Genomic DNA, 27,835 nt, shown 5'->3' with positions numbered 1-27,835 from the left:
GCTGGTCAGCTGCTGCAGCCCGACCAGCAAGAGCTGAAGCAGGGCGAGGCATCGCCTCACCTGGGAAGCACAAGGGGGAAGGGAATCCCTTTTCCTAGCCAGGGGAACTGAGACACACAACACCTGGAAAATCGGGTAACTCCCACCCCAATACTGCGCTCTACCAAGGATCTTAGCAAACGGGCACTCCAGGAGACTATATTCCACACCTGGCCGGGAGGGTCCCACGCCCACGGAGCCTCCCTCATTGCTAGCACAGCAGTCTGCGATCTTGCGGCAAGGCAGCAGCGAGGCTGGGGGAGGGGCGCCCGCCATTGCTGAGGCTTAAGTAGATAAACAAAGCCGCTGGAAAGCTCGAACTGGGTGGAGCTCACAGCAGCTCAAGGAGTCCTGCCTGTCTCTGTAGACTCCACCTCCGGGGACAGGGCACAGCTAAACAACAACAACAACAACAAAAAACAGCTGAAACCTCTGCAGACACAAACGATTCTGTCTGACAGCTTTGAAGAGAGCAGTGGATCTCCCAACACGGAGGTTGAGATCTGAGAATGGACAGACTACCTGCTCAAGTGGGTCCCTGACCCCTGAGTAGCCTAACTGGGAGACATCCCCCACTAGGGGCAGACCGACACCCCACACCTCACACGGTGGAGTACACCCCTGAGAGGAAGCTTCCATAGCAAGAATCAGACAGGTACACTCGCTGTTCAGCAATATTCTATCTTCTGCAGCCTCTGCTGCTGATACCCAGGCAAACAGGGTCTGGAGTGGACCTCAAGCAATCTCCAACAGACCTACAGCTGAGGGTCCTGACTGGTAGAAGGAAAACTAACAAACAGGAAGGACACCCACACCAAAACCCCATCAGTACGTCACCATCATCAAAGACTAGAGGCAGATGAAACCACAAAGATGGGGAAAAAGCAGGGCAGAAAAGCTAGAAATTCAAAAAATAAGAGCACATCACCCCCTGCAAAGGAACGCAGCTCATCGCCAGCAATGGATCAAAGCTAGATGGAGAATGACTTTGATGAGATGAGAGAAGAAGGCTCCAGTCCATCAAACTTCTCAGAGCTAAAGGAGGAACTATGTACCCAGCGCAAAGAAACTAAAAATCTTGAAAAAAAAGTGAAAGAATTGATAACTAGAAAAATTAATGCAGAGAAGGCCATAAACGAATGGATAGAGATGAAAACCATGACACGAGAAATACATGACAAAAGCACAAGCTTCAGTAACTGACTCGATCAACTGGAAGAAAGAGTATCAGCGATTGAGGATCAAATGAATGAAATGAAGCGAGAAGAGAAACCTAAAGAAAAAAGAAGAAAAACAAATGAACAAAGCCTGCAAGAAGTATGGGATTATGTAAAAAGACCAAATCTATGCCTGATTGGGGTGCCTGAAAGTGAGGGGAAAAATGGAACCAAGCTGGAAAACACTCTTCAGGATATCATCCAGGAGAACTTCCCCAACCTAGTAGGGCAGGCCAACATTCAAATTCAGGAAATACAGAGAACGCCACAAAGATACTCCTCGAGAAGAGCAACTCCAAGACACATAATTGCCAGATTCACCAAAGTTGAAATGAAGGGAAAAATCTTAAGGGCAGCCAGAGAGAAAGGTCGGGTTACCCACAAAGGGAAGCCCATCAGACTAACAGCAGATCTCTCGGCAGAAACTCTACAAGCCAGAAGAGAGTGGGGGCCAATATTCAACATTCTTAAAGAAAAGAATTTTAAACCCAGAATTTCATATCCAGCCAAACTAAGTTTCATAAGTGAAGGAGAAATAAAATCCTTTACAGATAAGCAAATGCTTAGAGATTTTGTCACCACCAGGCCTGCCTTACAAGAGACCCTGAAGGAAGCACTCAACATGGAAAGGAACAACCGGTACCAGCCATTGCAAAAACATGCCAAAATGTAAAGACCATCGAGGCTAGGAAGAAACTGCATCAACTAACGAGCAAAATAACCAGTTAATATCATAATGGCAGGATCAAGTTCACACATAACAATATTAACCTTAAATGTAAATGGACTAAATGCTCCAATTAAAAGACACAGACTGGCAAACTGGATAAAGAGTCAAGACCCATCAGTTTGCTGTATTCAGGAGACCCATCTCACATGCAGAGACATACATAGACTCAAAATAAAGGGATGGAGGAAGGTCTACCAAGCAAATGGAGAACAAAAAAAAGCAGGGGTTGCAATACTAGTCTCTGATAAAACAGACTTTAAACCATCAAAGATCAAAAGAGACAAAGAAGGCCATTACATAATGGTAAAGGGATCAATTCAACAGGAAGAGCTAACTATCCTAAATATATATGCACCCAATACAGGAGCACCCAGATTCATAAAGCAAGTCCTTAAAGACTTACAAAGAGACTTAGACTCCCATACAATAATAATGGGAGACTTCAACACCCCACTGTCAACATTAGACAGATCAACGAGACAGAAAGTTAACAAGGATATCCAGGAATTGAACTCATCTCTGCAGCAAGCAGACCTAATAGACATCTACAGAACTCTCCACCCCAAATCAACAGAATATACATTCTACTCAGCACCACATCACACTTATTCCAAAATTGACCACATAATTGGAAGTAAAGCACTCCTCAGCAAATGTACAAGAACAGAAATTATAACAAACTGTCTCTCAGACCACAGTGCAATCAAGACTAAGAAACTCAATCAAAACTGCTCAACTACATGGAAACTGAATAACCTGCTCCTGAATGACTACTGGGTACATAACGAAATGAAGGCAGAAATAAAGATGTTCTTTGAAATCAATGAGAACAAAGATACAACATACCAGAATCTCTGGGACACATTTAAAGCAGTGTGTAGAGGGAAATTTATAGCACTAAATGCACACAAGAGAAAGCTGGAAAGATCTAAAATTGACACTCTAACATCACAATTAAAAGAACTAGAGAAGCAAGAACAAACACATTCAAAAGCTAGCAGAAGGCAAGAAATAACTAAGATCAGAGCAGAACTGAAGGAGATAGAGACACAAAAAACCCTCCAAAAAATCAATGAATCCAGGAGTTGGTTTTTTGAAAAGATCAACAAAATTGATAGACCGCTAGCAAGACTAATAAAGAAGAAAAGAGAGAAGAATCAAATAGACGCAATAAAAAATGATAAAGAGGATATCACCACCGACCACACAGAAATACAAACTACCATCAGAGAATACTATAAACACCTCTACGCAAATAAACTGGAAAATCTAGAAGAAATGGATAATTTCCTGGACACTTATACTCTCCCAAGACTAAACCAGGAAGAAGCTGAATTCCTGAATAGACCAATAGCAGGCTCTGATATTGAGGCAATAATTAATAGCCTACCAACGAAAAAAAGTCCAGGACCAGATGGATTCACAGCTGAATTCTACCAGAGGTACAAGGAGGAGCTGGTACCATTCCTTCTGAAACTATTCCAATCGATAGAAAAAGAGGGAATCCTCCCTAACTCATTTTATGAGGCCAACATCATCCTGATACCAAAGCCTGGCAGAGACACAACAAAAAAAGGGAATTTTAGACCAATATCCCTGATGAACATTGATGCAAAAATCCTCAATAAAATACTGGCAAACCGGATCCAGCAGCACATCAAAAAGCTTATCCACCATGATCAAGTGGGCTTCATCCCTGGGATGCAAGGCTGGTTCAACATTCGCAAGTCAATAAACGTAATCCAGCATATAAACAGAACCAAAGACAAAAACCACATGATTATCTCAATAGATGCAGAAAAGGCCTTTGACAAAACTCAACAGCCCTTCATGTTAAAAACGCTCAATAAATTCGGTATTGATGGAATGTATCTCAAAATAATAAGAGCTATTTATGACAAACCCACAGCCAATATCATACTGAATGGGCAAAAACTGGAAGCATTCCCTTTGAAAACTGGCACAAGACAGGGATGCCCTCTCTCACCACTCCTGTTCAACATAGTGTTGGAAGTTCTGGCTAGGGCAATCAGGCAAGAGAAAGAAATAAAGGGTATTCAGTTAGGAAAAGAGGAAGTCAAATTGTCCCTGTTTGCAGATGACATGATTGTATATTTAGAAAACCCCATTGTCTCAGCCCAAAATCTCCTTAAACTGATAAGAAACTTCAGCAAAGTCTCAGGATACAAAATTAATGTGCAAAAATCACAAGCATTCTTATACACCAGTAACAGACAAACAGAGAGCCAAATCATGAATGAACTTCCATTCAAAATTGCTTCAAAAAGAATGAAATACCTAGGAATCCAACTTACTAGGGATGTAAAGGACTTCTTCAAGGAGAACTACAAACCACTGCTCAGTGAAATAAAAGAGGACACAAACAAATGGAAGAACATACCATGCTCATGGATAGGAAGAATCAATATCATGAAAATGGCCATACTGCCCAAGGTAATTTATAGATTCAATGCCATCCCCATCAAGCTACCAATGAGTTTCTTCACAGAATTGGAAAAAACTGCTTTAAAGTTCATATGGAACCAAAAAAGAGCCCGCATCTCCAAGACAATCCTAAGTCAAAAGAACAAAGCTGGAGGCATCACGCTACCTGACTTCAAACTATACTACAAGGCTACAGTAACCAAAACAGCATGGTACTGGTACCAAAACAGAGATATAGACCAATGGAACAGAACAGAGTCCTCAGAAATAATACCACACATCTACAGCCATCTGATCTTTGACAAACCTCAGAAAAACAAGAAATGGGGAAAGGATTCCCTATTTAATAAACGGTGCTGGGAAAATTGGCTAGCCATAAGTAGAAAGCTGAAACTGGATCCTTTCCTTACTCCTTATACGAAAATTAATTCAAGATGGATTAGAGACTTAAATGTTAGACCTAATACCATAAAAACCCTAGAAGAAAACCTAGGTAGTACCATTCAGGACATAGGCATGGGCAAAGACTTCATGTCTAAAACACCAAAAGCAATGGCAACAAAAGCCAAAATTGACAAATGGGATCTAATTAAACTAAAGAGCTTCTGCAGAGCAAAAGAAACTACCATCAGAGTGAACAGGCAACCTACAGAATGGGAGAAAATTTTTGCAATCTACTTATCTGACAAAGGGCTAATAAAGAACTCAAACAAATTTACAAGAAAAAAACAACCCCATCGAAAAGTGGGCAAAGGATATGAACAGACTGTTCTCAAAAGAAGATATTCATACAGCCAACAGACACATGAAAACATGCTCATCATCACTGGCCATCAGAGAAGTGCAAATCAAAACCACAATGAGATACCATCTCACACCAGTCAGAATGGCAATCATTAAAAAGTCAGGAAACAACAGGTGCTGGAGAGGATGTGGAGAAACAGGAACACTTTTACACAATTGGTGGGACTGTAAACTAGTTCAACCATTATGCAAAATAGTATGGCGACTCCTCAAGGATCTAGAACTAGAAGTACCATATGACCCTGCCATCCCATTACTGGGTATATACCCAAAGGATTATAAATCATGCTGCTATAAAGACACATGCACACGTATGTTCATTGCAGCACTATTCACAATAGCAAAGACTTGGAATCAACCGAAATGTCCATCAGTGACAGACTGGATTAAGAAAATGTGGCACATATACACCATGGAATACTATGCAGCCATAAAAAAGGATGAGTTTGTGTCCTTTGTAGGGACATGGATGCAGCTAAAACCATCATTCTCTCAACAAACTATAGCAAGGGCAGAAAATAAACACGCATAATTTCTCCCGCTCATGAGAGGTGGGAACTGAACAATGAGATCACTTGGACTCAGGAGGGAGCATTACACACGGGCCTATCACGGTGGGGGGAAGGGATTACATTGAGGAGTTATACCTGATGTAAATGATGAGTTGATGGGTGCTGATGAGTTGATGAGTGTAGCACACCAACATGGCACAGGTATACATATGTAACAAACCTGCACGTTATCCACATGTACCCTGGAACTTAAAGTATAATAAAAAATAAAAAATAAATAAAAAAATAAAAAAAATAAAAAAAAGAACAAAGTACTCTGGGCATATTTCAAAATGGTACTTTTCTCCTCCCCACCATGCAAGAATATTGTATATGTATTCATATAAATATATATATTTGGGTTTTTTTTGAGACAGGGTCTCACTCTTTCACCCAGATTGGAATGCAGTGGCCTGAGCTCCAGTTCACCACAACCTCCGCCTCTCAGCCTCAAGGGATTCTCCCACCTCAGTCTCCTGAGTAACTGGGATTACGGGTGCACGCCACTACTGCTCGGCTCATTTTTGTATTTTTAGTAGAGACGGGGTTTTTACCATGTTGGCCAGGCTGGTCTTGAACTCCTGACCTGTAATGATCCACCTGCCTCAGCCTCCCAAAGTACTGGGATTACAGGCATGAGCCACCATGCCCAGCCAGGAAAAGGAAATTTTTTATTAGCTCTTCATTGCAAGAATCTGGAAGGCTCCTAGAGGCAAAACTCACACCAGTGTGCAAGCCCAGAGGTATTAAATGCTAAAGCTAGTCTACACTCTATCTCTAGTAGTTAATCCAATACCCTTCAAGCATCCTTACTCCATACAGGCAATTTCTGTTTCTGATAAGCTTTGATTCTCTGTAGCAGCCTATCATTCCAGCTTTTGGGGTGATAACTTCAATTCTATAATGGATCGGAGAAAAGCTGTTGATTCTGAGTTCTTCAGCTACTTGTTGTTGTTGTTGTGAGGACAGAATTGGCAACTTCCAAGCTCTTTTTTTTTTAAAATTATTATTATTATTTTTTGAGACGAAGTCTAGCTCTGTTGCCAGGCTAGAGTGCAGTGGCACAATCTCAGCTCACTGCAACCTCTGCCTCCCAGGTTCAAGCAATTCTCCTGTCTCAGCTTCCCACGTAGCTGGGACTACAGGCGCGTGCCACCACATCCAGCTAATTTTTGTATTTTTAGTAGAGATGGGGTTTCACCATGTTGGCCAAGATGGTCTTAATCTCTTGACTTTGTGATCCGCCCGCCTCAGCCTCCCAAAATGCTGGGATTACAGGCGTGAACTACCACACCTGGCCTGCAACTTCCAAGCTCTTTACATGTGGACTGGAAGCTGGAGGTCTAGTTATTACAAAATAGATTTCGGGCCGGGCGCGGTGGCTCAAGCCTGTAATCCCAGCACTTTGGGAGGCCGAGATGGGCGGATCACGAGGTCAGGAGATGGACCATCACGGCTAACAGAAGAGCAACCCGTCTCTAAATACAAAAAATAATCGGCAGTGTGAGCCTGTAATGGCTCAACTGAGGCCAGAAAATAAGCGTGAACCGAGGCGGGCTTACAGTGAGAGCTGAGATGGCCACTGCACTCCAGCTGAGCTACAGAAGCGAGACTCCGTCTCAAAAAAAAAATAGATTTCGGTCTTCAGTACTTGGACAACAAATGAGAATACTTTGAAGATTTAGGATAATTCAAGATCATTTTACGCTCTAATTGTGAGGTATATTTATATTTAAATAGGCACTGCTCTAAGCTATGAGGTATGAGGTATGAAAAATTTACCAGGCCCAGAGAGACATGAGTATGGGACTTCAGTCACACCTCCCCATCCATGCTTGCCTGGGGGCAATTGTTCCTAGGCTGCCTCACCCATTATCTTCACATTACTGGAAATCATAGACAAAGAACAATTATAGTCAATCAATAGTTTGTGCTATTTTAGTGTAAAATCTTGATAAACAACTCTGGAACTGCCTCTTCTTTTTCTTTTAAAATCCACTTGTAAATGCTACTAATTGGGGTGTATATTCCTGGTAACTGAATCTATGCTCCAGGGTTGCAGTCTCCAAGCTTAGCCCAAATAAACTCTACTTATATTGATTTTGCCTCAGCTTCTTCCTTTTAGGTCAATGACACTGTCTCAGTGATGACATTTATATTATTTGCTAATAAATTTAAATGTAATTTCAAATAAATATTTGAAATTGGCTGGGTGTGGTGGCTCATTCCTGTAATCCCAGCACTTTGGAAGGCTGAGGTGGGAGGATCACTTGAGGTCAGGAGTTCTAGACCAGCCTAGGCAACATAGTGAGACCCCGTCTCTACGGGGGGGAAAAAAAGTTTTGAAATTAGGTAAATGCAAACAGGCTCACATTCCAAAAGATATCACACAATACTTAGCCTGCAACCTTGTTTTCTGTCATTTTAGAAAATCACATAAAACTCAAGGAATGCCATCCCCATTTCTACCAGGAATTTTTACTTAGAGGAAATATACTCTGCTTGTATTTATACATACGGTACCAACTCATATAAGGCTTTACTCTTTACCATATGTTAACTTCTCTCATTTGATAGATTTAACTACAATTACCTGATGAGGCAGGTAGGACAGGAACCATGTTATGGGTGGGCAATCTGGCTTAAGTTGCCTGAAGTCACAAAGTAAGTGCTGGTCTTGGAATTTAGAACCAGGTCTCTTGGTGCACAGGCAATGCTGTTTCCAGTGATTAGACCAGGAGGCAGAAAGGTGAACCAAGTCTTCCTTATAATAATCTAACATAGTAACAATTACTGAACAAATACATATTTTTCTTTTTCTGAGACAGAGTCTCCTTCTGTTGCCCAGGCTGGAGTGCAGTGGTGCGATCTCAACTCACTACAACCTCTGCCTCCCGGGTTCAAGCGATTCTCGTGCCTCAGCCTCCCAAAATAGCTTGAAGTACAGGGGCATGCCATCACGCCCAGCTAATTTTTTTGTGTATTTTTAGTAGAGATGGGGTTTCACCATATTGGGCAGGCTCATCTTGAAATCCCGGCCTCAAGTGATCCACCCATCTTGGCCATGTGTGAGCCACTGCACCTGGCCACAAATAACAGACAATAACTATGACACAGAAAGAACGAGTGTTTGCATTCTAAATGAAATTTAAAATAGAAATGAAGTCATACAGTCATTTTAAGAGCTGGGAAATTCAGAGGGCAATTTGTTCCTCTGGGGACATGGACCATTATTTTGGGTATGTTAAATTTTTAGAATATATTTTGTAACTTGGAACTTCTGTATTATTGTTTTTATCATAAACACCGATTTTCATGTCTGTGATTTTAAACTTGCTGATTTTTTTTTTTTTCCCTTAATGAGATGGGGTCTTGCCACACTGGCCAGGCTGGTCTTGAATTCCTGGGCTCAGACGATCCTCCCAACTTGGCCTCCCAAAGTGCTGGGATTACAGGCGGGAGCCACTGCACGTGGCCAAAGCTTGCTGATTTTTAAGCATGCTTTTTTTCTTCCAACGGAGTCTTACCAAAGGTACAAAAGTGGTGCAGGACTGGTGAATAGAGGCCTGGCCTTGTTCATCAAATAGAGCCATCCACTTCCCAGGCCAATTTTCCTTGGGGAAATATCCTATTATACTGCCAAAAAGACATACTGTAAATTTTCCTCTTAGCTTCCCCCAAAGGGATCTACAGTCATTTAGCAGGTAACTATGCATTAGAGAAAACGTACTCAGGCTTCTCAAGGGTACTAGACTTTGGTCCAGAATTGACTCATTCTGGGGACCCCCAACGCCACTGTGATCCACCAGGCTGGGTGATAAACAGTTTCGACTCAGGTCAGCTCACAGTGGAGCTGATGACCTGCTGTTGTCCATGTACCGAAACTCTCTTTTTGAGAGAGTTTCACTCTTGTTGCCCAGGCTGGAGTGCAATGGCGTGATCTCAGCTCACTGCAACCTCCGTCTCCTGGGTTCAAGCGATTCTCTTGCCTCAGCTTCCCAAGTGGCTGGGATTATCTGTAGGCTCCACACCCATGGGTTCAACTGAGGATGGAAAACATTAAAAAATAAATACAATTAAAACAAACAAATAAAAACCTCATACGGTATAAGTATTCACATAGTGTTTACATTGTATTAGATAAATGATTTAGAGAGATTATACGAAAATACCAAGCATCCTCAGATTTTGGTATTTGCAGGAGGTCCTGGAACACATTCCCCATGGATATCAAGGGATGACTGTATTTGCTTTTGCATATTTAGAGGAACTGCTAAATTTTTAGAGTTTTTGGTGTTTGGTCTGTGGATAAACACTGTTAGAGATCTTGAGGGGCTTAATTTAGTAAATGGCTTTTGAAAAGTTTTTCTAGATAAAAATCATATATAAAATAGCCCTCTCAGAATCAGATTGAAATAATAACCTCTTTGTGTGTTTCTTTCCCTCACTCATGTCCTCGGAATACAAAAGGCTCAATTCTAAGCTCAAGTTAGTATGGCTGCTCCATCCCCTCCCTGGGCCAACCATCCACCTGGTCCAAGTGGGCCACAAAACTGGAATTATCTTTCATTCACCTCTAATATCAGTGTGATCCCTTCCAAAGGAAAAAATTGAACATCAATTTACCAAAGCAAGTACCTCTTTGAATGCTACTTCTTCAAAGCACTCTGTTGGCATATTTCCTGATATTTGGATACAGCAGTTTTATTACAGATTTGAACAGTTTTCTAAACTTCTATGATAGGAGACATAATTGTTCTTATGGATATGGTAAAAAAAAATATTGCTCCCCCTCTCCCGCAAAAAGACAGACTATGGTAGAATTCTTTCGCCTATTCAAAATGGCTACTCACCACATACTGCCCATCACACAGACTTAAAATGCACCCCCTGCCTTTCTTGCTTCCACTCTCCCTCATCCTTAGTTCTATTCATTCCTTTATTCTCAGAATAACCTATTGACTTGATCTAGAAATATTTTTTGCAAGATATCAGTAAATGTGAAGCACCCCACTCTTCCCAGCCTAAATCATAACCAAAGACAGAAGAAAATGTTTGAAAGAAGCAGCTAGCTCTAGTGGCTGGGTGACCACCGTTTCCATTGATCCACACACCTAAAACAACTCCTACTTCCTAACACTGTCCAAGTAGCTGAACCTGAAACATGGTACTCTTGGACATTTTTAAACTACCTGATGAAGTCCTTTGCCCAGTTCTTAGGCATAGCTGTAACTAACAAATGACTGAAGTGCCTTACTACTCAAAGTGTGTCCCGCAGATCTGTGGACTCAGCATCATCAGGCAGCGTGCCAGAAATGCAGAATTCTCAGGCCACCCAAGCTCTATTCAATCAGAATCTGCATTTTAACAAAATCACCAAGTAAATCAGAAGCAAATTAAAGCTATTACCATATAGTTTTAAATATGAATTATAGCAGCTTTTATGAAGAACAACCTGGAGGTATTTGATAAAAATATACACAGCAGTCCCCCCTTATCCATGAAAATACCTTTTAAGACCCCCAGTAGATGGCTGAAACCTCACAGTACTGAGCCCTATAATATCACATTTTTTGCTATACATTCATACGTATGATAAAGTTGAAAGATTAGGTACCATAAGAGATTACTTAATAAAATAGAACAATTATGACGACATAAAGTAATAAAAGTTATGTAAAGGTTTATCTGTGGAAAGAGAAACCATAAATAAGGGGGGACTCCGTGTAGCCTTTGACCAATCCATCCTACTCTCAGGAATTGTATCTGACAGAACAAAAATTAGGACTTTGTTTCTATGTAAGAAATCTGTTCATTGCAACATTCACAGTGGCAATGGTGAAAAAAACAAATGAAGTAAGAGAGAGAGGGAGGGAAAAAAAGGAGGGGACCCAAGCCTCTTAACAAAGCAAATGTCCATCAAAGGAGAACACCCATCAATAGGGGAAGAGTTGAATAAATGATGTTGTACCCACACCATGAAGTACTGGTTAGCCATTAAAAGGAAGGAATAAAAGTCCTATCCATTAACTTGAAGTGATTTCCATTGCTGAGTGAGAAAAGCAAGAAAAGAGTAGGGAAAATCTTAGCATTTTTGTAAGATAACCTTTCCTGTACATAGATACGTGTGTGTGTGTGTGTGTGTGTGTGTGTATGTGTTTACCCGGGCAAGTACAAAAGAGTGGAAATGTACTAGGTTGATAACTTGGGTGATCTGAGTGAAGACAGGTGAGGTCGTGCTATGTGGAAAAGTGGAGGGGGAAAGAGGTACGCTAAATAAAAGCCAATAGCAGGGATTGATGTCACTTAAGCATTTTGTAATACTTTATGTTCTAAACTGACAATGTAAAAATCAAACAAAAATGGTGAAGATGAAAAATAAGAGACCCGAACAAGCATAAATATATGGACTCTTCATTAGAGTAACTTCCTGAGGGTTCCTTGATGCTTCTGATAGGAAAACAATTATCCTCTATTAAAACATTTAGTTTGCTTCACTTAGCCACCCCTGGTCGGGGGGAATTGGAAGGTGGAGTGGGTTTCCACAAGCTCCTCCCAGGCTATCACCACTCACCCCCACAGGACAGATAACCCACACTAGAGCAGAGTGAGGCCTGCCAACACAGCAATCTTGCTCCAATGACAGAAAAGTAGAGGATAACAGATGGGAGGTTGAGGACAACAAATTTTACTCCTTGATAAATATGCCTACAGTTGACCATGGTAGCAACCTCAGCAAAAACAAAGAACTATTTAATTTTTACCTTTCAAACTGATGAACTATATTAGGTTATCTACTACTTTCCAATCAAAAGTAAAAATTTTTGTATTTACTTCTACATAGTGGTTAAATGCTTTTTTCTCCTATTAATACACCTCATGCCAAATTAGTTCTTGTGTTTCTCTCTACCCCAACTTGTTATCCTTTTTTTTTTTTTTTTTTTTTTTTAAGACGGAGTCTTGCTCTGTCGCCCAGGCTGGAGTGCAGTGGTGCAATCTTAGCTCACTCCAATCTCCGACTCCTGGGTTCAAGTGATTCTCTTGTCTCAGCCTCCCAAGTAGCTAGGACTATAGGTGCGCACCACCATGCTTGGCTAATTTTTGTATTTTTAGTAGAGATGTGGTTTCACTATGTTGGCCAGGCTGGTATTGGAACTCCTGACCTAGTAATCAGCCTGCCTCGGCCTCTCAAAGTGCTAGGATTACAGGTGTGAGCCGCTGCGCCAGGCCTTGTTATCCTTAAAGGTGAAACAAAACAAAGACTTATTTTCTTCAGATTGCCCAAATACATCAAAATACCAACACTGACAAAAATTTACCAACACAGATATAATTCATTTCATAAAGAAGGGAAAGTCAGTGTTTCTTTTCCCACATGGATTACCAAATACTTATCCCATGGACAAACTCAAAGCACTCCACCAGGAGCCCTGAGGGCCCACAGTACTGACCTGACCTCAGAGACACAAGAGGGGCGAATCACATCGGGAGGAATATTATACTGAGAACTTCAACCAGCCATTCAAAATGTCACTAGTGGGGTAAAAACCTTGACTAGTGACTTAACAATTTCAAGATGGTTAACTATGTAATAAAGCACGTATGTTATGTATTAAAACTGCACCTTCTCCATTTTAACACAGGCTCTATGAACACATCCATGATCTCAGCCTTTTCCTCTTCAATGATGCACTGCTCGTTTCTAGTCGGGGCACATCTCATACTCCATTTGAGAGGACTTCAAAAACAACCTACCAGTTCATTGCATCAGTGGCCCTTCATCGGTTACTCATAGAAAATATTCCAGATTCCAAGTGTATGTATTTTTTTTCCTTCCAAGACACAGATACCTTCAAAAAGCTATATAATGTAAAGCTCTTTAATAGAATAGTAGAAAAAGGACTGGAATTATAATTTACCAGGTTGCAAATAATTCCCCCAATATTAGAATTTCATTAAACAATGTAAACTTTCATCTGCCTCTGAAATAGTTAAAGACAGGACTTCTGGCATTCAGACATGAACCTTAGATGTTAGGAAAACAGCTTTCAAAAATCACAAAGGGAGGCAATGCCCCATATTACCATGAGTTCTTTGAAGCAGTGACATGAGAGCTGGAGTTCTCAACCATTATTCTACACTGTCTGAAGATGCTACAGTCTTAAAGCATATTTAAAATTTTTATCTATTACTTTCCCATTCTACTAGGACTAAGTGATTATTACATATTTGACATAACCTTTTCTTCCTTAAGTTTGCATCTAAGCTGGGAGTTGTTACATAAAGGAATCCACAGATATGCAAAGGATGCTGGTAAACTAAACACTTCACTCACAATAATTCCAATAGAAGTATCATTTTGTCACAAAAACGAAGTCCTACTTAAACCCACTGTACCTATTTTTATTAATTATTATCCTATATTTTACTCCCCAAGCTTAAAAGGATCTTTATCTTATTCCTGTATCTGTTAGGCCAGACAGTCTGAATGTAACATCTCTCATTCCAATGTTTTTCACTGCACGTCAAGACAGGACTTAAGGTACCCAAGACCCTACTACTTACAGAAGTACCAAACTAAACAAAAGGACTATTTCCCAATGGCTTCAGCCCCATTCTAAATCTGAGCCTGAGAAAAAATGAGTATTTCCACCTAGAATACAAACTCAGGTTAAAAAGGCTTAGTTACCTATCAACACTGGGTATGGTTAGTGTATGAAACATGTCTCCTTCAGTTCCCTTCCCATGACAATCAGCTGTGACCTACGTCAAAACATTGTTAAGTGACCTACTAGATAGTGGGCATCCAGCTAAGTAGCTGGCTTGATTCTGTCATTGGCTCTCATACTGAGGTCGTCCAGGTCTAGCTCTTAGCATCTTTATTTATAATAACTATCAGTAAAGACTGTTACTGATTCCAGTTCCTTCTGCAGTCATTGAGACAAGGAATTAAAAAACATTACATCATCTATCCTTTAATCTTTAAAATAATTGTAATTACAATAACTGTAATATAGACATTATTTTACACTGCATTTGAATTATTTAGTAATTTTAGGAAGTTATATTCTACACTGGATATGTATTTCTTTTTAGGTTTTAAAATTCTTAAAGATGATGACTTTTGAGTATTAACATTTTTTCTCATTTTGATTGCTACCTGCAAGGATTAATTAGTATACCTCAAATGCTTTTACAGATGTCAAGAATGCATTTATTCTTCAAGGTCCAAAATATAAATGGATTTGTGCTACAGAAGTAGAGGATGAGAAGTTCCTATGGCTGTCAGTACTTAGAAATGCAATCAAAAGCAGTATGGAGAAGTGAGACCAAACTTGAAAACTTCAAGGGTGCCAATTCTCCCCAGCAAAGACAGACAACATGTATTTTCTGTTCCAAAATATCCAGTAAGAAACAGAGTAACTGTCATGGATGATGAGATAAACTAAGATGACCCATAGGATCTTTCCAACTTTTAAACTTTATCATTTGTGCTCACTTATGTAGAATGTGTAAGTACATTTTGAGTTCAAAATTTTCAATTACTTATTTTAGTAGCTATATTTCATGGATAATATTATTTGGAGTAATGTGATGTAATGAAACCTAAGACAGAGCAAACACATTGTGTAAAGCTTTGTTTTATGATCTAATGCAAAAAGCAGAATGAAAGTTTTCTTAAGTGATCAGTCTAGAAAAATATTTTAATTTGTTGGTGATTTACCATTTTTAACATATTCATGAAACAATTATTGATTTAAAATATGGATAAGAGGGCTGTGCGTGGTGCCTCACGTCTGTAATCCCAGCACTTTGGGAGGCTGAGGCAGCATATCACCTGGGGTCAGGAGTTTGAGACCAGCCTCACCAACATGGAGAAACCCCGTCTCTACTAAAAATACAAAATTAGCCAGGCATGGTGGCACACACCTATAGTCCCAGCTACTTGTGAGGCTGAGGCAGGAGAAGAATCACTTGTACCCAGGAGGTGGAGGTTGCAGTGAGCTGAGATGGCTCCACTGCACTCCAGCCTGGGTGACAAGAGCAAACCTCTGTCTCAAAAAAAAAAAAAAAAAAAGACAAGAAATACAAAGGACAATTTACTCAAAAACTTGTTATACATATACGGATGTACTCCTCTAGACAGCATTAAAGATATACTGCTTCCAAGTGCTAAAAAAGTTTTCTATAATTTTTAAGTGTTATTTATTGCAAGGCTAAACTCTAAGAAGCTTTAAAAATATTTTTGACATTGTTTAAATTAGAAGGCTATTGTTAAAAAGCAAATTTTAAAGAACAAAAATAAATGGAAACAGCAAAAGTTGCTTGTAATGAAATGCAGCTAAGTAAAACTGTTTCTTTTAAAACAAAGACACTGAAAAATAGGTGTTGAGTAGTTTCCTGGGCCTTTAATGCTTTAATCTGATTATTTAACAACTAAAGCCATACCGATGGCCACTTGGAAACTTTAGCTGATGTATATTTTTACCTAGATATCACTAGGTAAAAATTATATTAATCTTGGAAGCTTGAGGTTGTCAGTTTTCCTTGTTCTTCATATTCTTGTTTATAGTAACAAAATCTATCGGTACAGTTTAGGATGGTGAATCTATAGTATTTAAACAATTTTTCTTTCAGAAATAAATATACAAAACCTTCTATTTCTTTTCTTTTTTTTTTTTTTTTTTTTTTTTGAGACGGAGTCTCGCTGTGTCGCCCAGGCTGGAGTGCAGTGGCCGGATCTCAGCTCACTGCAAGCTCCGCCTCCCGGGTTTTTACGCCATTCTCCTGCCTCAGCCTCCCGAGTAGCCGGGACTACAGGCGCCTGCCACCTCGCCCGGCTAGTTTTTCGTATTTTTTAGTAGAGACGGGGTTTCACCGTGTTAGCCAGGATGGTCTCGAACTCCTGACCTCGTGATCCGCCCGTCTCGGCCTCCCAAAGTGCTGGGATTACAGGCTTGAGCCACCGCGCCCGGCCAAAACCTTCTATTTCTTAAAACTTTAAATTGTTGTTAAAAAGATGAGCAAAAGTTAAAATATTATGCTGTTTTATTGGTGTAAAACCACACTTCTGATTCTGCCAAGATATATCCATGCAGTTTAACAACTATGATCCTATAGACAGAATAACTCTTAAAGGGAATATCTGCTGTTAGCAATGGATCAAAATGTATATATCATATAATATTAAACAAAATCTAAAACAGCATATTGTCCTGAATAAGGCACATTCCAGAAACTCATTAATAGGAAAAACTTGTTTGTATAGCAAAAGAATGAGTGGCAAGATGGCTAAAGGTAAACTAGAAATCTTAAGGAATTTCCCTTTATTTTGTGAATAACTGATATCCTCAGAAGTTTTAAAACAATACTTAAAAAAATTAACAAAGGCCATTACTCATACCTATTTCATAAGTTTACATGAATGCTGAATTATTCAATCTCACATAAAATAGTTATAAGTCGCTAATGAAGTTGATCACATTTCTACAAGGGAAATATAAAATCTGACGTTTATATTTGTCACAAGTTGACATGTAAAAGAGGCTTGAACGTAACACATGATTTGTGAAAAATGCAGACAGCTGCAGAGAGTAAATTAGCTTATGGTGAAAACCGCCTTATCCAATATAATTCTTTAAAATCAAAAATTAAATGGGAAACTCTTTCTGAAGATTTTTATGGAATAGACGTTTTATGTAAAATATTAAACATAAAAGGACAAACTGACAATTTATTTGAGTCTGTGACTGAGATGTAAACGAGGAGCCCATTCTATAAATTAAATTGGTGTGTGGTATTAGCCATAGAAACATTGCATATCCCAGATGCTATGGAACAGAAAAGGTGAGTGTGCCAATAAACACAACACACCCTCCAGAAAACGTCATCCTGACCTTTTTATTGTTGAAATTAAAAAATAAAAGATACTTAAATACAATGGTGAACATATAGGGCAAAACAGAATCATAAAATTTAATGTTGAGTTAAGCAGTGAGCTGAATGTTTGGGTCTCCAAATTGGCTTTGAACCCAAAACCACTTAAAAACAAGTATGTTCACAGTTAACGGCAATTGGCTTATAGGTGAGAGAATGGTCGAAGTTGTTCCAGTTGAACTTCCAGGGAAATTCTCTCCTCAAGAACATCCTGAAAAAGATGCAAAGCCCAAGTTATGTTTCAAAGTATAGAAAAATGAAGGAATATCTAACAATAGCTCTGCTTCCAGAAAACAATTTAAATTTGTCAAGACGACTAAGGGAGAGCTTATTCATATTTTACAAGTATACTTCACTTTAGAAACGTAGTTTCTTTATATGTTAATACTAAAGATCCTAGTAATTTCACACATTTTCTTATTACACAAATCAGGGTAACAGAATGTCTAGTTATTAGAAAAGTCAGTGTTTGCAACAAATAGGTGTTAACACCTGAAATTTGCAATAAGCCTGCCCCTGAATTAACTGTAGATGAATTTGTTAATATAGCTTCTTTTCCCTAGTGATGACATCTGGCTATATCAACTCCTAGATCTCATTTTGAGCTTTAGTTTCCCAAATAATAACTTTGCATTCAGAATTTTTAATCAATGTTGATTTTAGGGAGTCTTTTCAGTTAGCCACCAAATTCTAACTTATTTACTTTCTTTTTTTCTCTTTCAAATTGACAGTATCATGTTTTAACCAGAACTACCTCTTTCTATTTTGTACCTTACTTCTTATTTTCTGTTCTCAGAAGGAAGGAAGAAAGTATTTTTCAAAATAGCTTCAATATACTTGTTTCAATGGTCTTCCCTGGTTCAGAAAAACATGCATTAACAAAATTTTCATCTTCATGGACATACTACTAAGCTTGTCTTTAAGTTCATTTTTCCTGTACAATGGACTAAATTAATAATCATATAACTACAAATGTCTTCTCCTTTGATCATAGAGTTATACAAGAGTATCATTCATTCAATAGATGTTTATCAAATGCCTAACATATGATCTAGGTTTTGGGGATAGAGACAAAGTGGTCATAAGTTTATATCATTCATTCAACAGACCTTAACAAATGCCTAGCATACTAGGTTTTGAGGAGAGGGACAAGATGGTCATAAATTTATCTAGGACAATCCCAGTTTATATCCAGTGTCTTGGCCTAAATAATGATAATGCAACCCTCTTTTTTTCCTCTCAAAAGTGTCTTGATTTGGATGATATATTACATGATCTTCCTAAACAGAAATGATTATGACTTACCCTCAATGAGTTCACTGTAATAGGACAGAGAGACAAATGTGTCATAGATAGTAATTCCAGGACAGTGTAATAAATGCTAAATGAGGAGCATGAGCAGAATATTACAAGAATGAACTAACTGCATTCATTTGTCATTTCCACGGACTCTCATCTCATCTTTGTTCTATTCCAAGTGGGATAGATAGTGCTCCAGCATCTCCACTGCCTGGAATTCCCAGGTCCCACCTTAGCTCTACAAAAACCAGAATCTTCATTTTAACATGATCCAAGATTACCTATATATGCATTAAGGTTTGAGAACCACTGGTTTGTAAGACATGAGTACCTAATAATGTTGGGGAACCATAAGTGATTCTGGGAGTAATTTTTTTTTTGACCCAGTAAGGAAGGAGTAAGTAGGAGTAATTTTTATTTCTAGGGAAGCAAAGAAATCATAGTTACTAGAAAACAAACACATTCCTCTCGGGTATTAGATGACAGCAGTACACACTGTGCATAAGCACCATTTCTATTTAAGGCTTGCCTTTTCTCTTTCCACATGCAAGACGACTGAAATTGCTGCCACCTCTCTCTTCTTCTTTTAGGCCTGTTTAAGTCCCTTTAATGGAATTTGAGTTGTCTTTGATAAAAGGACAAACTAGGACCTGGGTGCAGTGGCTCAAGCCAGTAATCCCAGCTACTCAGGAGGCTGAGGTGGGAGGATAGCTTGAGCCCAGGTTGCCAGGGTGACAGAGCGAGATCTTGTCTCTTTAAAAAAAAAAAAAAGGGGGGGGGGTGTGGGGGGGGGGGGGGGGGGGGTAAACTAACCACAGTCAAAGCATCTAGAAAATTAGAGAAGAGAACTATGTATGTGATCTTGGAGGTGTCTGAGATCACATTCCTTCTCTTTAGGTTTCTTTACTAAGATAAGGAATATTATAAAGATTCAGAAACTATATTACCTTTAATTGTTGCTGCAATTCGCTATTCAATCTGGCCAAAACGGTGTTGGTTTCCTTATTGCGTCTAATCGATGCCTGAATAGCTTTCTTATCTTTCCCAACAGATCTAAGAAGACAAAGAAGGCAAAAAAACCTGTAACATTCATTTATCTTAAATCCTCTCTATTCCTCCCTGATCTATTTCTAAACATGAGAAGCAAAAGGAGCATCTTTTTCCTTACTAGCACAGCTCAACATCACTTGCTCAGTTGCAGTGATAAACCAAAAGCTTCAGCACTATAGGAGAGGTAAAAAAAAAAAAAAAAAAAAAAGAAATTATTAAAAAATTTCTTCTGTAGAATCACCTGAGTTTAAGTAAAAGAGTCTAAAGTAGGTACTGGCAAACCTTTTCTGTAAAAGACCAGACAGTACATATTTCAGGCTCTGTGGGCCATATAGTTTCTGTCTCATATTCTAGTTTTTTGTTTTCTTTTCTCTTCTGTTCTTTCTTCTCTCTTCTACAAAAAAGAACAAGTCATTCTGAGTTCATGGGCTATATAAAAACAGGCCATAGGCTGAGCTGAATTTGGCCCATTAAGAGTTAATCTGCTGATTCTTGGTCTAGAACACCATAATTAAAATACCAGTTTTACTATAAACTATCAAGTTTAAAGAACGTACTGCTATTGAAACAGGGTGTTAAAATGGAATTGAAATACAACTTAATAATAAAGGGGAAACATGGGAAGAATACCTACTCATACATGACATGGCTCTGCTCAATTAAAGAACTAGTCTGACCATAATTTATTTCAGTCTGATTATTGTTGTTGTTATTATTTTTGTGATGGAGTCTTGCTCTGTTGCCCAGGCTGGAGTGCACTGGTGCCATCTTGGCTCACTACAACCTCCGCCTCCTGGGTTCAAGCAATTCTCCTGCCTCAGCCTCCCGAGTAGCTGGGTGGGACTACAGGTGTGCACCACCACACTTGGCTAATTTTTTTTTGTATTTTTAGCAGAGACAGGGTTTCACCATGTTAGTCAGGCTGGTCCAACTCCTGACCACAAATGATCTGCCCAGCTCGGCCTCCCAAACTGCTATTACAGGTGTGAGCCACCATGCCCGGCCCAGTTTGATTGTTTTTAATTGTTGTGCTTTTTCTTCCTAGTAATTAAATGTGCCTAGGAAAAGCTTTGATTACCTGGGAATAGAAGGTTGTGATGCAAGAACAGCAGCTAAGACACCCGTCTTTTGTGTATGTTCATCGACTTCTGGCCTTAATTCATCTTCTGATTTTAATCTTCTTCGAACAGGTTTAGGTGGTGGAGCAAGAGGTGTTGTGCCTTTGCTCTTTAAGACAAGAATTCCATTAATAATAAGCATTTCTGAAGACATTCATAGTTAGCACTCTGCAACACCATTTGCTTTCTTTAAGCCATTTGCTCTTGGAAAATTGAAAGTTACTTGTCCTACTTTAAATTTATGTATTTGTGGCAAGAGCTAACTTATAGAGGGAAAAGATGTTTCTAGTTGACACCACAATCATGAATGTACCTGCAATATAAATATTTTTAGAATAACATATTGATGCAAACTGTTAATATTCACAGTTTTAACATAAATATGATACAGAATCAATATATACCTGTTCAACAATAAACAAAGGCAGTCTCCAGAAATATCTAAGCATTATGACCATAGGATTTCTTACTCAAAAATACTAACATGTATCTTAATGAATAAAATAACATTATAAAGTAATGGAAAGCTAAGCAACTCTTTTAAAATACCAAAAACATCACTATTAATATGCACAGTAATTAAAACTTTTGAAAATGAGTTGACATTTTGTTGGCGATTATGAATCTGCCCTCGGCAGAATAAAAAACAGCGTTTTGGCATTTACCGTAACTTGATTTACCTGTAAATAAATAAAAACAATAGTCAACTGCTATCTCTTTTTTTTTTTTTTTTTTTTTGAGACGGAGTCTCGTTCTGTCTCCCAGGCTGGAGTGCAGTGGCCGGATCTCAGCTCACTGCGAGCTCCGCCTTCCAGGTTTACGCCATTCTCCTGCCTCGGCCTCCCGAGTAGCTGGGACTACAGGCGCCCCCCACCTCGCCCGGGCAGTTTTTTGTATTTTTTAGTAGAGACGGGGTTTCACGGTGTTCGCCAGGATGGTCTCGATCTCCTGACCTCGTGATCCACCCGTCTCGGCCTCCCAAAGTGCTGGGATTACAGGCTTGAGCCACCGCGCCCGGCCAACTGCTATCTCTTAAGTGATATTTTTAATTTGTTGCTGTGAGTTGACAAAAATAAAGTTCATTACTTAAAAACTCACAGGACTACTAATGTAATAAAACATAGTGATATGGTTTGGCTCTGTGCCCCCAAATCTCACCTCAAATTGTAATCCCCGTGTGTCAAGGGAGGGGCCTGGTGGGAGATGACTGGGTCATGGGGGTGGTCCCCCATACTGTTCTTGTGAGAGTGAGGGTGTTCTCACAAGAGCTAATTATTTTAAAGTGAGGCACTTCCTCGCTCTTTTTCCATCCTGCCACCTGCTTCCCCTTTGCCTTCCGCCATGACTGTAAATTTCCTGAGGCCTCCCCAGCCATGCAGAGCTGTGAGTCAATTAAATCTCTTTTGTTTATAAATTACCCACTCTCAGGTGGTATCTTTACAGCAGTATGAAAACAGACTAATACACACACAGCATCCAGAAAGTAGAATTGAAGCACTTCAGAAACACATGCTGTTTTTATAACTGTTGGGAATGTCTAGATGATAAGAGAAAAAAAAAGTTACCAAAATTATTCCCTCAAAGGGAAAGTGTGCTGATATTTGCAATCTGAGGTACACTGATACAGTTTAGGTATTTGTCTCCTCCAAATCTCATGTTGAAATGTGACCTCTAATGTTGGAGGTGGGCCTAGTGGGAGGTGTTTGGGTCATGGAGTAGATCCCTCGTGAATGGCTTGGTGCCCTTCTCACGGTAATGAATGAGTTCTAACTCTGAGTTTACATGAAAGCTGGCTGTTTAAAAGGGCCTGGCATCTCTCCTTGCTCCCTCACTCGCCATGTGACACATCTGCTCCCACTTTGCCTTCTGCCATGAATCTAAGTTTCCTGAGGCTTTAGAAGAGGCAGATTCTGGTACCATGCTTCCTGTACAGCCTGCAGAACCATGAGGCAAAATAAACCTCTTTTCTTTTTTTGAGACAGGGTCTCACTCTGTCACCCAGGGTGGAGTGTAGGGCACTATCTCAGTTCACTACAATCTCCACCTCCCAGGCTCAAGCAATCCCCCAACTTCAGCCTCCCGAGTAGCTGGGACTATAGGCGTGCACCACCACACCTGGATAATTTTTGTGCTTTTTGTACAGACAGGGTTTCGCTGCGTTGCCCAGGCTGGTCTCGAATTCCTAAGCTCAAGTGATCCATCTGCCTTGGACTCTCAAAGTGCTGGGATTACAGGTGTAAGCCACTATGTCCAACATAACCTCTTTTTTTTTTTTGTACAAATTACCCAATCTCACATATTCCTTTATAGCAATGGAGATGGGCTAACACATATATAAAACAGATAAGGACTGACAGATGAACAGAAGGCATGGAGAGATATGTAGTAAAGCAAGTATAGTAAAATAATAATGGTATAAGGTAGTGAATTTACTGATGTACAATGAAAAACTGTTTCAATTTTTCTGTATGCTTAAACGTTTTCATAATAAAATGTTGGGGAAAAATTATTCCTAAAACAGTTAAAGAACAAGTTAAGAGCAAAAGGAATAACAATAACTTTAGAGAGTTGATAATTTTTTAAATTATATTCAAGACTACAATAAAAGAAACTGAATTTCACCTATAAAGAAGTTCTACCTTATAAAGTGGGAAGAATGTAATAACCACTTAAATTCTGAGAACCTGTGACACATATTTAACATAGATTACAGAATATCATCTCCATTAAATAGGCAGACTTTGTTCTGTGACAGACTGACTATACTACAGTTAAAGGTAGAGAAACGGGTTAGATGATTTCTGGTTGACCTTATTTCTAAAAATTATTTCACATAACTTATGATGTACAAAATTATTATTATAAAAGACATTTTGCATACCACATTGGTGGGAGCACTAGCAGCTGTCTTTTCTTCAGTTTTACTATCTGCTTTGGCAACTCGAAGAGAATTTGCAGGATCAGAAGCTTTTTCAGCCTAAAAATGAATATGTTTATCACTATTAATTATACATAACATGTAATTATGCACAAATATAGCATACGTAACAAATCAGAGTAAAATGTTAAATATTCAGACAAGAAAACTGAGATGATGTTAAGAAACTTGAAGGAACTTCATTAAATGAGATTTCTCTGCTACTGAAAGGCAGAGGGGAGAGCAGATAATAGATGTGTGAGGGAGAGGAGGACAGGGTGAGGATGCAGGTAATAGATGTGTGAGGGAGAGGAGGACGGGGCGAGGATGCAGCTATGTAATAGATGTGTGAGGGAGAGGAGGATGGGGTGAGGATGCAGGTAATAGATGTGTGAGGGAGAGGAGGACGGGGTGAGGATGCAGCTATGTAACCGATAAAGCAAACCTGCTCAAATGTAAAGAAAGAATCGAGTAAAGATCAAATGCTCGATAAAAGGAAGAACAAAATTTTCACGAGAACACCTTCAAATGAGATCAAATGCTGGAAAAGCAGGAACGAGCGAAACCATAACTCGAAATGAATAAAGTAAAGAAGAACAAAGGTAAAGATACTCATAAATAAGGTCAAATGAAATAAAGACTCGGCAGAAAATGCTCGAGAAGAACAAGGTGAGATGCTCAAAGAAGAACAGAACGAGATCATAAAATCAAGAAAGACAAGGTCCGGGCAAATCAAAAGGAAAGGCAAGCGAGATCAAATAAAGAAGAGGTAAAGATAAAGGAACAAGAGATGAGATCAAATGCTGAAAGAGAGAGATGCAGCCGAGATCAAAGAGAACAAAGCGAAGGAGAGGAGGACAGGGTTAGAATGCAGGTAATAGATGTGTGAGGGAGACGAGGATGGGGGGAGGATGCAGGTAATAGATGTGTGAGGGAGAGGAAGACGGGGTGAGGATGCAGCCACGGCACTGAACCTCTAAGTGCTTAGTCTGGGAAGTCCTTGTGGTTGGGAGAGGAGGCATCCACCCACGGGAGTGAGTACGGTACCCTGTGCACACCTCTACATGCCCACTCTGACCCTCCTAGATGCAGCCCAGTCCCCTAATGGGCACAGCAGAAAGTTATAGGTTTGAAAAGGGAGCGAGTAGGAAATTTTCCATGGCCATGATCTATATCAAAGAGACTGCAGAATTCCTCTGGTCTTTCCAACTCCACATTTATGGTCAGCAATTTAGGTCAGAGATTCCTAGAGAAGTTCTTGCCATTGGAACTACAACAGAATGTCCTAGAACACTGAATATTAAATTTTGATATCCTATAGTCTTTGCTTAGCTAAGGCAACTTAGTCTCATACAAATTGTAAATGCTTTAATCAGAAGTTTGGCTGAAATTTGGTTATAGTTAAAGTTGTAATTAGATCTAAAAGTTACATCTAGTGAAGGTCCCCTTGTGGAAAAGGTGTAATGAGTGGAGCTATGGTAACCATGGCCTTTTATCACATGGAAATCTTCACCAAATCACGCAGTCAGATGCTTAGCATTAAGATAGAAACCCCCAAAGCAGTGTTTTAGCCACAGCCAGGTGGTGGTGTCTTTTCATGTGGTATCAATCCCCCACCCCCACCAGACTCTGATACTCAGTAAGCATTACACTGCAACCAGCAGATATTGGAGGCCAATAAAAAAGTTGAGAAGCACTGACCTAGGGAATATTTTACTCACTGATGTCACCTCTAATATCTGCTCTGTTGACCCAACATGGTACGGGAAGTGACTGCCTGCAGAAAATTAGCCACGCCCTTGAAAACTGACCGGCAGGACTTCTGGATGTTTCTCGGCTTCATCATCTTGTTCTTCATTTACATTTGATGCAGCAAATACTTCAAATTGGCTGAAATCTGCAAAATTTGGTTGCTCTGGTATCTGCTGAGGTGAGGTACTAGTGTGAGTTATGAGGCCATCGGCATCCACTGGGCGATGCACAGTGGGACCAGGAGCCTGTGCAATGGTACAAAACAGAGGAACACACATTTTATCAGCCTATCAGTGTCACAGAGTCATCTTCTTCTTCTTTGAAAATTTAGTATATAAAGATGCCCTGTTTTATTATCTGTAAGTTCAGAGAGGTGTATTACAGTAACATTTGGCTCTAAATAAATGATTAAACCATAAGTGAAAAGCTAAGACACTAAAAAAAAATTAAGATAATAAACTTCCAATAAAAAGATATTTTTTTCAAAAACTATATTGCAAAGAAAGTACACTGAAGGAGAGGGTAGGGCTGGCCCTACCCCCATTCTCCATTTGCATGTATTTTTTTCTTAACTGGGCTAATACACAATAGTTTGTTCCTTAAATAAGTTATTTTTTTTTGAATGTTTCACTATGTTTCTTAAAAAGGCTGCTCTTTTTAAAGCGTGAAAACCACTGCTCTAACTATTCTCCCAACATGTCAGGAACACTTCCCTTCAATCCATCTTCCACTCCTTTGCCAGACCAATGCTGCTCCATCTTCAGTCTAAAAATATGTTTACTGAATATCTACTTGTGAACAAAACAAATGAGGCCCGCTTATACCCTAATAAAGTTGCTTCTCTCTGGAGCAGAAGAGAATAAGTAAATAAGAAATTAAAATAGAGTGTGAGATGTTTTATGACAAAGGAAGTAAAGGATACTAAAGAAAGACATCTGAAGTCTCTTCCCTTTAAAAATTCTTCATCTCCTCTAAGAAAAACTCTGTCCTTCTTACTATGATATGGGAGATGCTCTGCCTCCTCCCTACCTCTCTAGCGTCATTTCCCATCACTCCGCACATCTACTCCTGCTGTGCTGAACGAACTTGTTTTCCCCTGAGGAATGTGCCAGGCTTAACACACACTTCCATGGCTTTGCGGATGTCATACCTTCGGTTTGGAATACCTTCTCTCCAATAAATTCCAATTTATCTTTTAAGTCCCTGCTAAGTCTCATTCCAACATTTTATGTATAACGTGATCCTTAACTTCAGCCACTAAGGCTGTCCCAAAGCATTTTATAAATGTCTACTACAGCACCCTAATTTCGATGTGGAAGGGATGCAGAGGTCATTATACTTCCTTAACTCATGTAGTAAACACATCCAGAGAGATGCAGTGAGGTTATTTTGGGGTATCTTGTTTTGTTTTGAGACAGGGTCTCACTCTGTCACCAGGGTGGAGTGCAGTGGTGCAATCACAGCTCACTGCAACCCTGACCTCTCAGGCTCAAGAGATCCTCCCACCTCAGCCTCCCAAGCAGTTGGGACTACAGGTGCACACCACTACACCCAGCTAATTTTTTTTTGTTTTTAGAGACGGGGGTCTCACTATGTTGCCCAGGCTGGTCTGGAACTCCTGGGCTTGAGAAATCCTACTGCCTTAGCCTCCCAAAGTGCTGCAATTACAAGTGTGAACCACTGCACCCAGCCCAGTCAAGTGATTTTGTGAGTCACTGCTACACCCAGGACAGTAATGGATCTCTCCTATCTCCCAATCCATTGTTGTTTCAACTAAACTCTTCTCTGTGAAGACATTATCATTTGTTTCACTTTTAAGGCTCTTTCAAAAAACAACTCAGATCATTCTAGAAGTGTGTATCTTTCAAAATGAGATTTAGCCTCACTGAATTAAATGCTCATTAAGGATGACCATCAGATCATTCCTGACCTTCCAAATAATTTGAGAACAGAATTAAATACCTAGCAAGAAAAGT

The 27,835-nt window shown here is 39.6% G+C and overlaps 2 protein-coding genes across 14 annotated transcripts in view; one reads left to right on the top strand and one right to left on the bottom strand.

Annotated features, from left to right (window-relative positions):
• ECT2L (epithelial cell transforming 2 like) overlaps positions 1-15,672 on the top strand; it is a 113,204-nt gene extending 97,532 nt beyond the window's left edge. For all 3 annotated transcript variants that reach the window (XM_021937808.2, XM_031667393.1, XM_031667394.1), the window contains 2 exons: positions 13,430-13,602; positions 14,986-15,672. In XM_021937808.2, the coding sequence (XP_021793500.2) occupies positions 13,430-13,602; positions 14,986-15,113 (301 nt within the window). In that variant the 3' untranslated portion in view covers positions 15,114-15,672. The remainder of the gene's footprint in view (positions 1-13,429; positions 13,603-14,985) is intronic.
• A 1,148-nt stretch (positions 15,673-16,820) lies between these two features.
• REPS1 (RALBP1 associated Eps domain containing 1) overlaps positions 16,821-27,835 on the bottom strand; it is an 87,593-nt gene continuing 76,578 nt past the window's right edge. For all 11 annotated transcript variants that reach the window (XM_009205979.3, XM_003898106.4, XM_003898105.4 and 8 more), the window contains 5 exons: positions 25,919-26,104; positions 24,072-24,167; positions 21,151-21,299; positions 19,970-20,075; positions 16,821-17,934 (listed from right to left, as the gene is read on the bottom strand). In XM_009205979.3, the coding sequence (XP_009204243.2) occupies positions 17,866-17,934; positions 19,970-20,075; positions 21,151-21,299; positions 24,072-24,167; positions 25,919-26,104 (606 nt within the window). In that variant the 3' untranslated portion in view covers positions 16,821-17,865. The remainder of the gene's footprint in view (positions 17,935-19,969; positions 20,076-21,150; positions 21,300-24,071; positions 24,168-25,918; positions 26,105-27,835) is intronic.

This window comes from Papio anubis, chromosome 6, assembly GCF_008728515.1.
Source record: "Papio anubis isolate 15944 chromosome 6, Panubis1.0, whole genome shotgun sequence".
Taxonomy (NCBI): domain Eukaryota; kingdom Metazoa; phylum Chordata; class Mammalia; order Primates; family Cercopithecidae; genus Papio; species Papio anubis.
The sequence above is the reverse complement of the archived record's forward strand: the minus strand, read 5'-3'. Positions and strand labels throughout refer to the sequence as shown.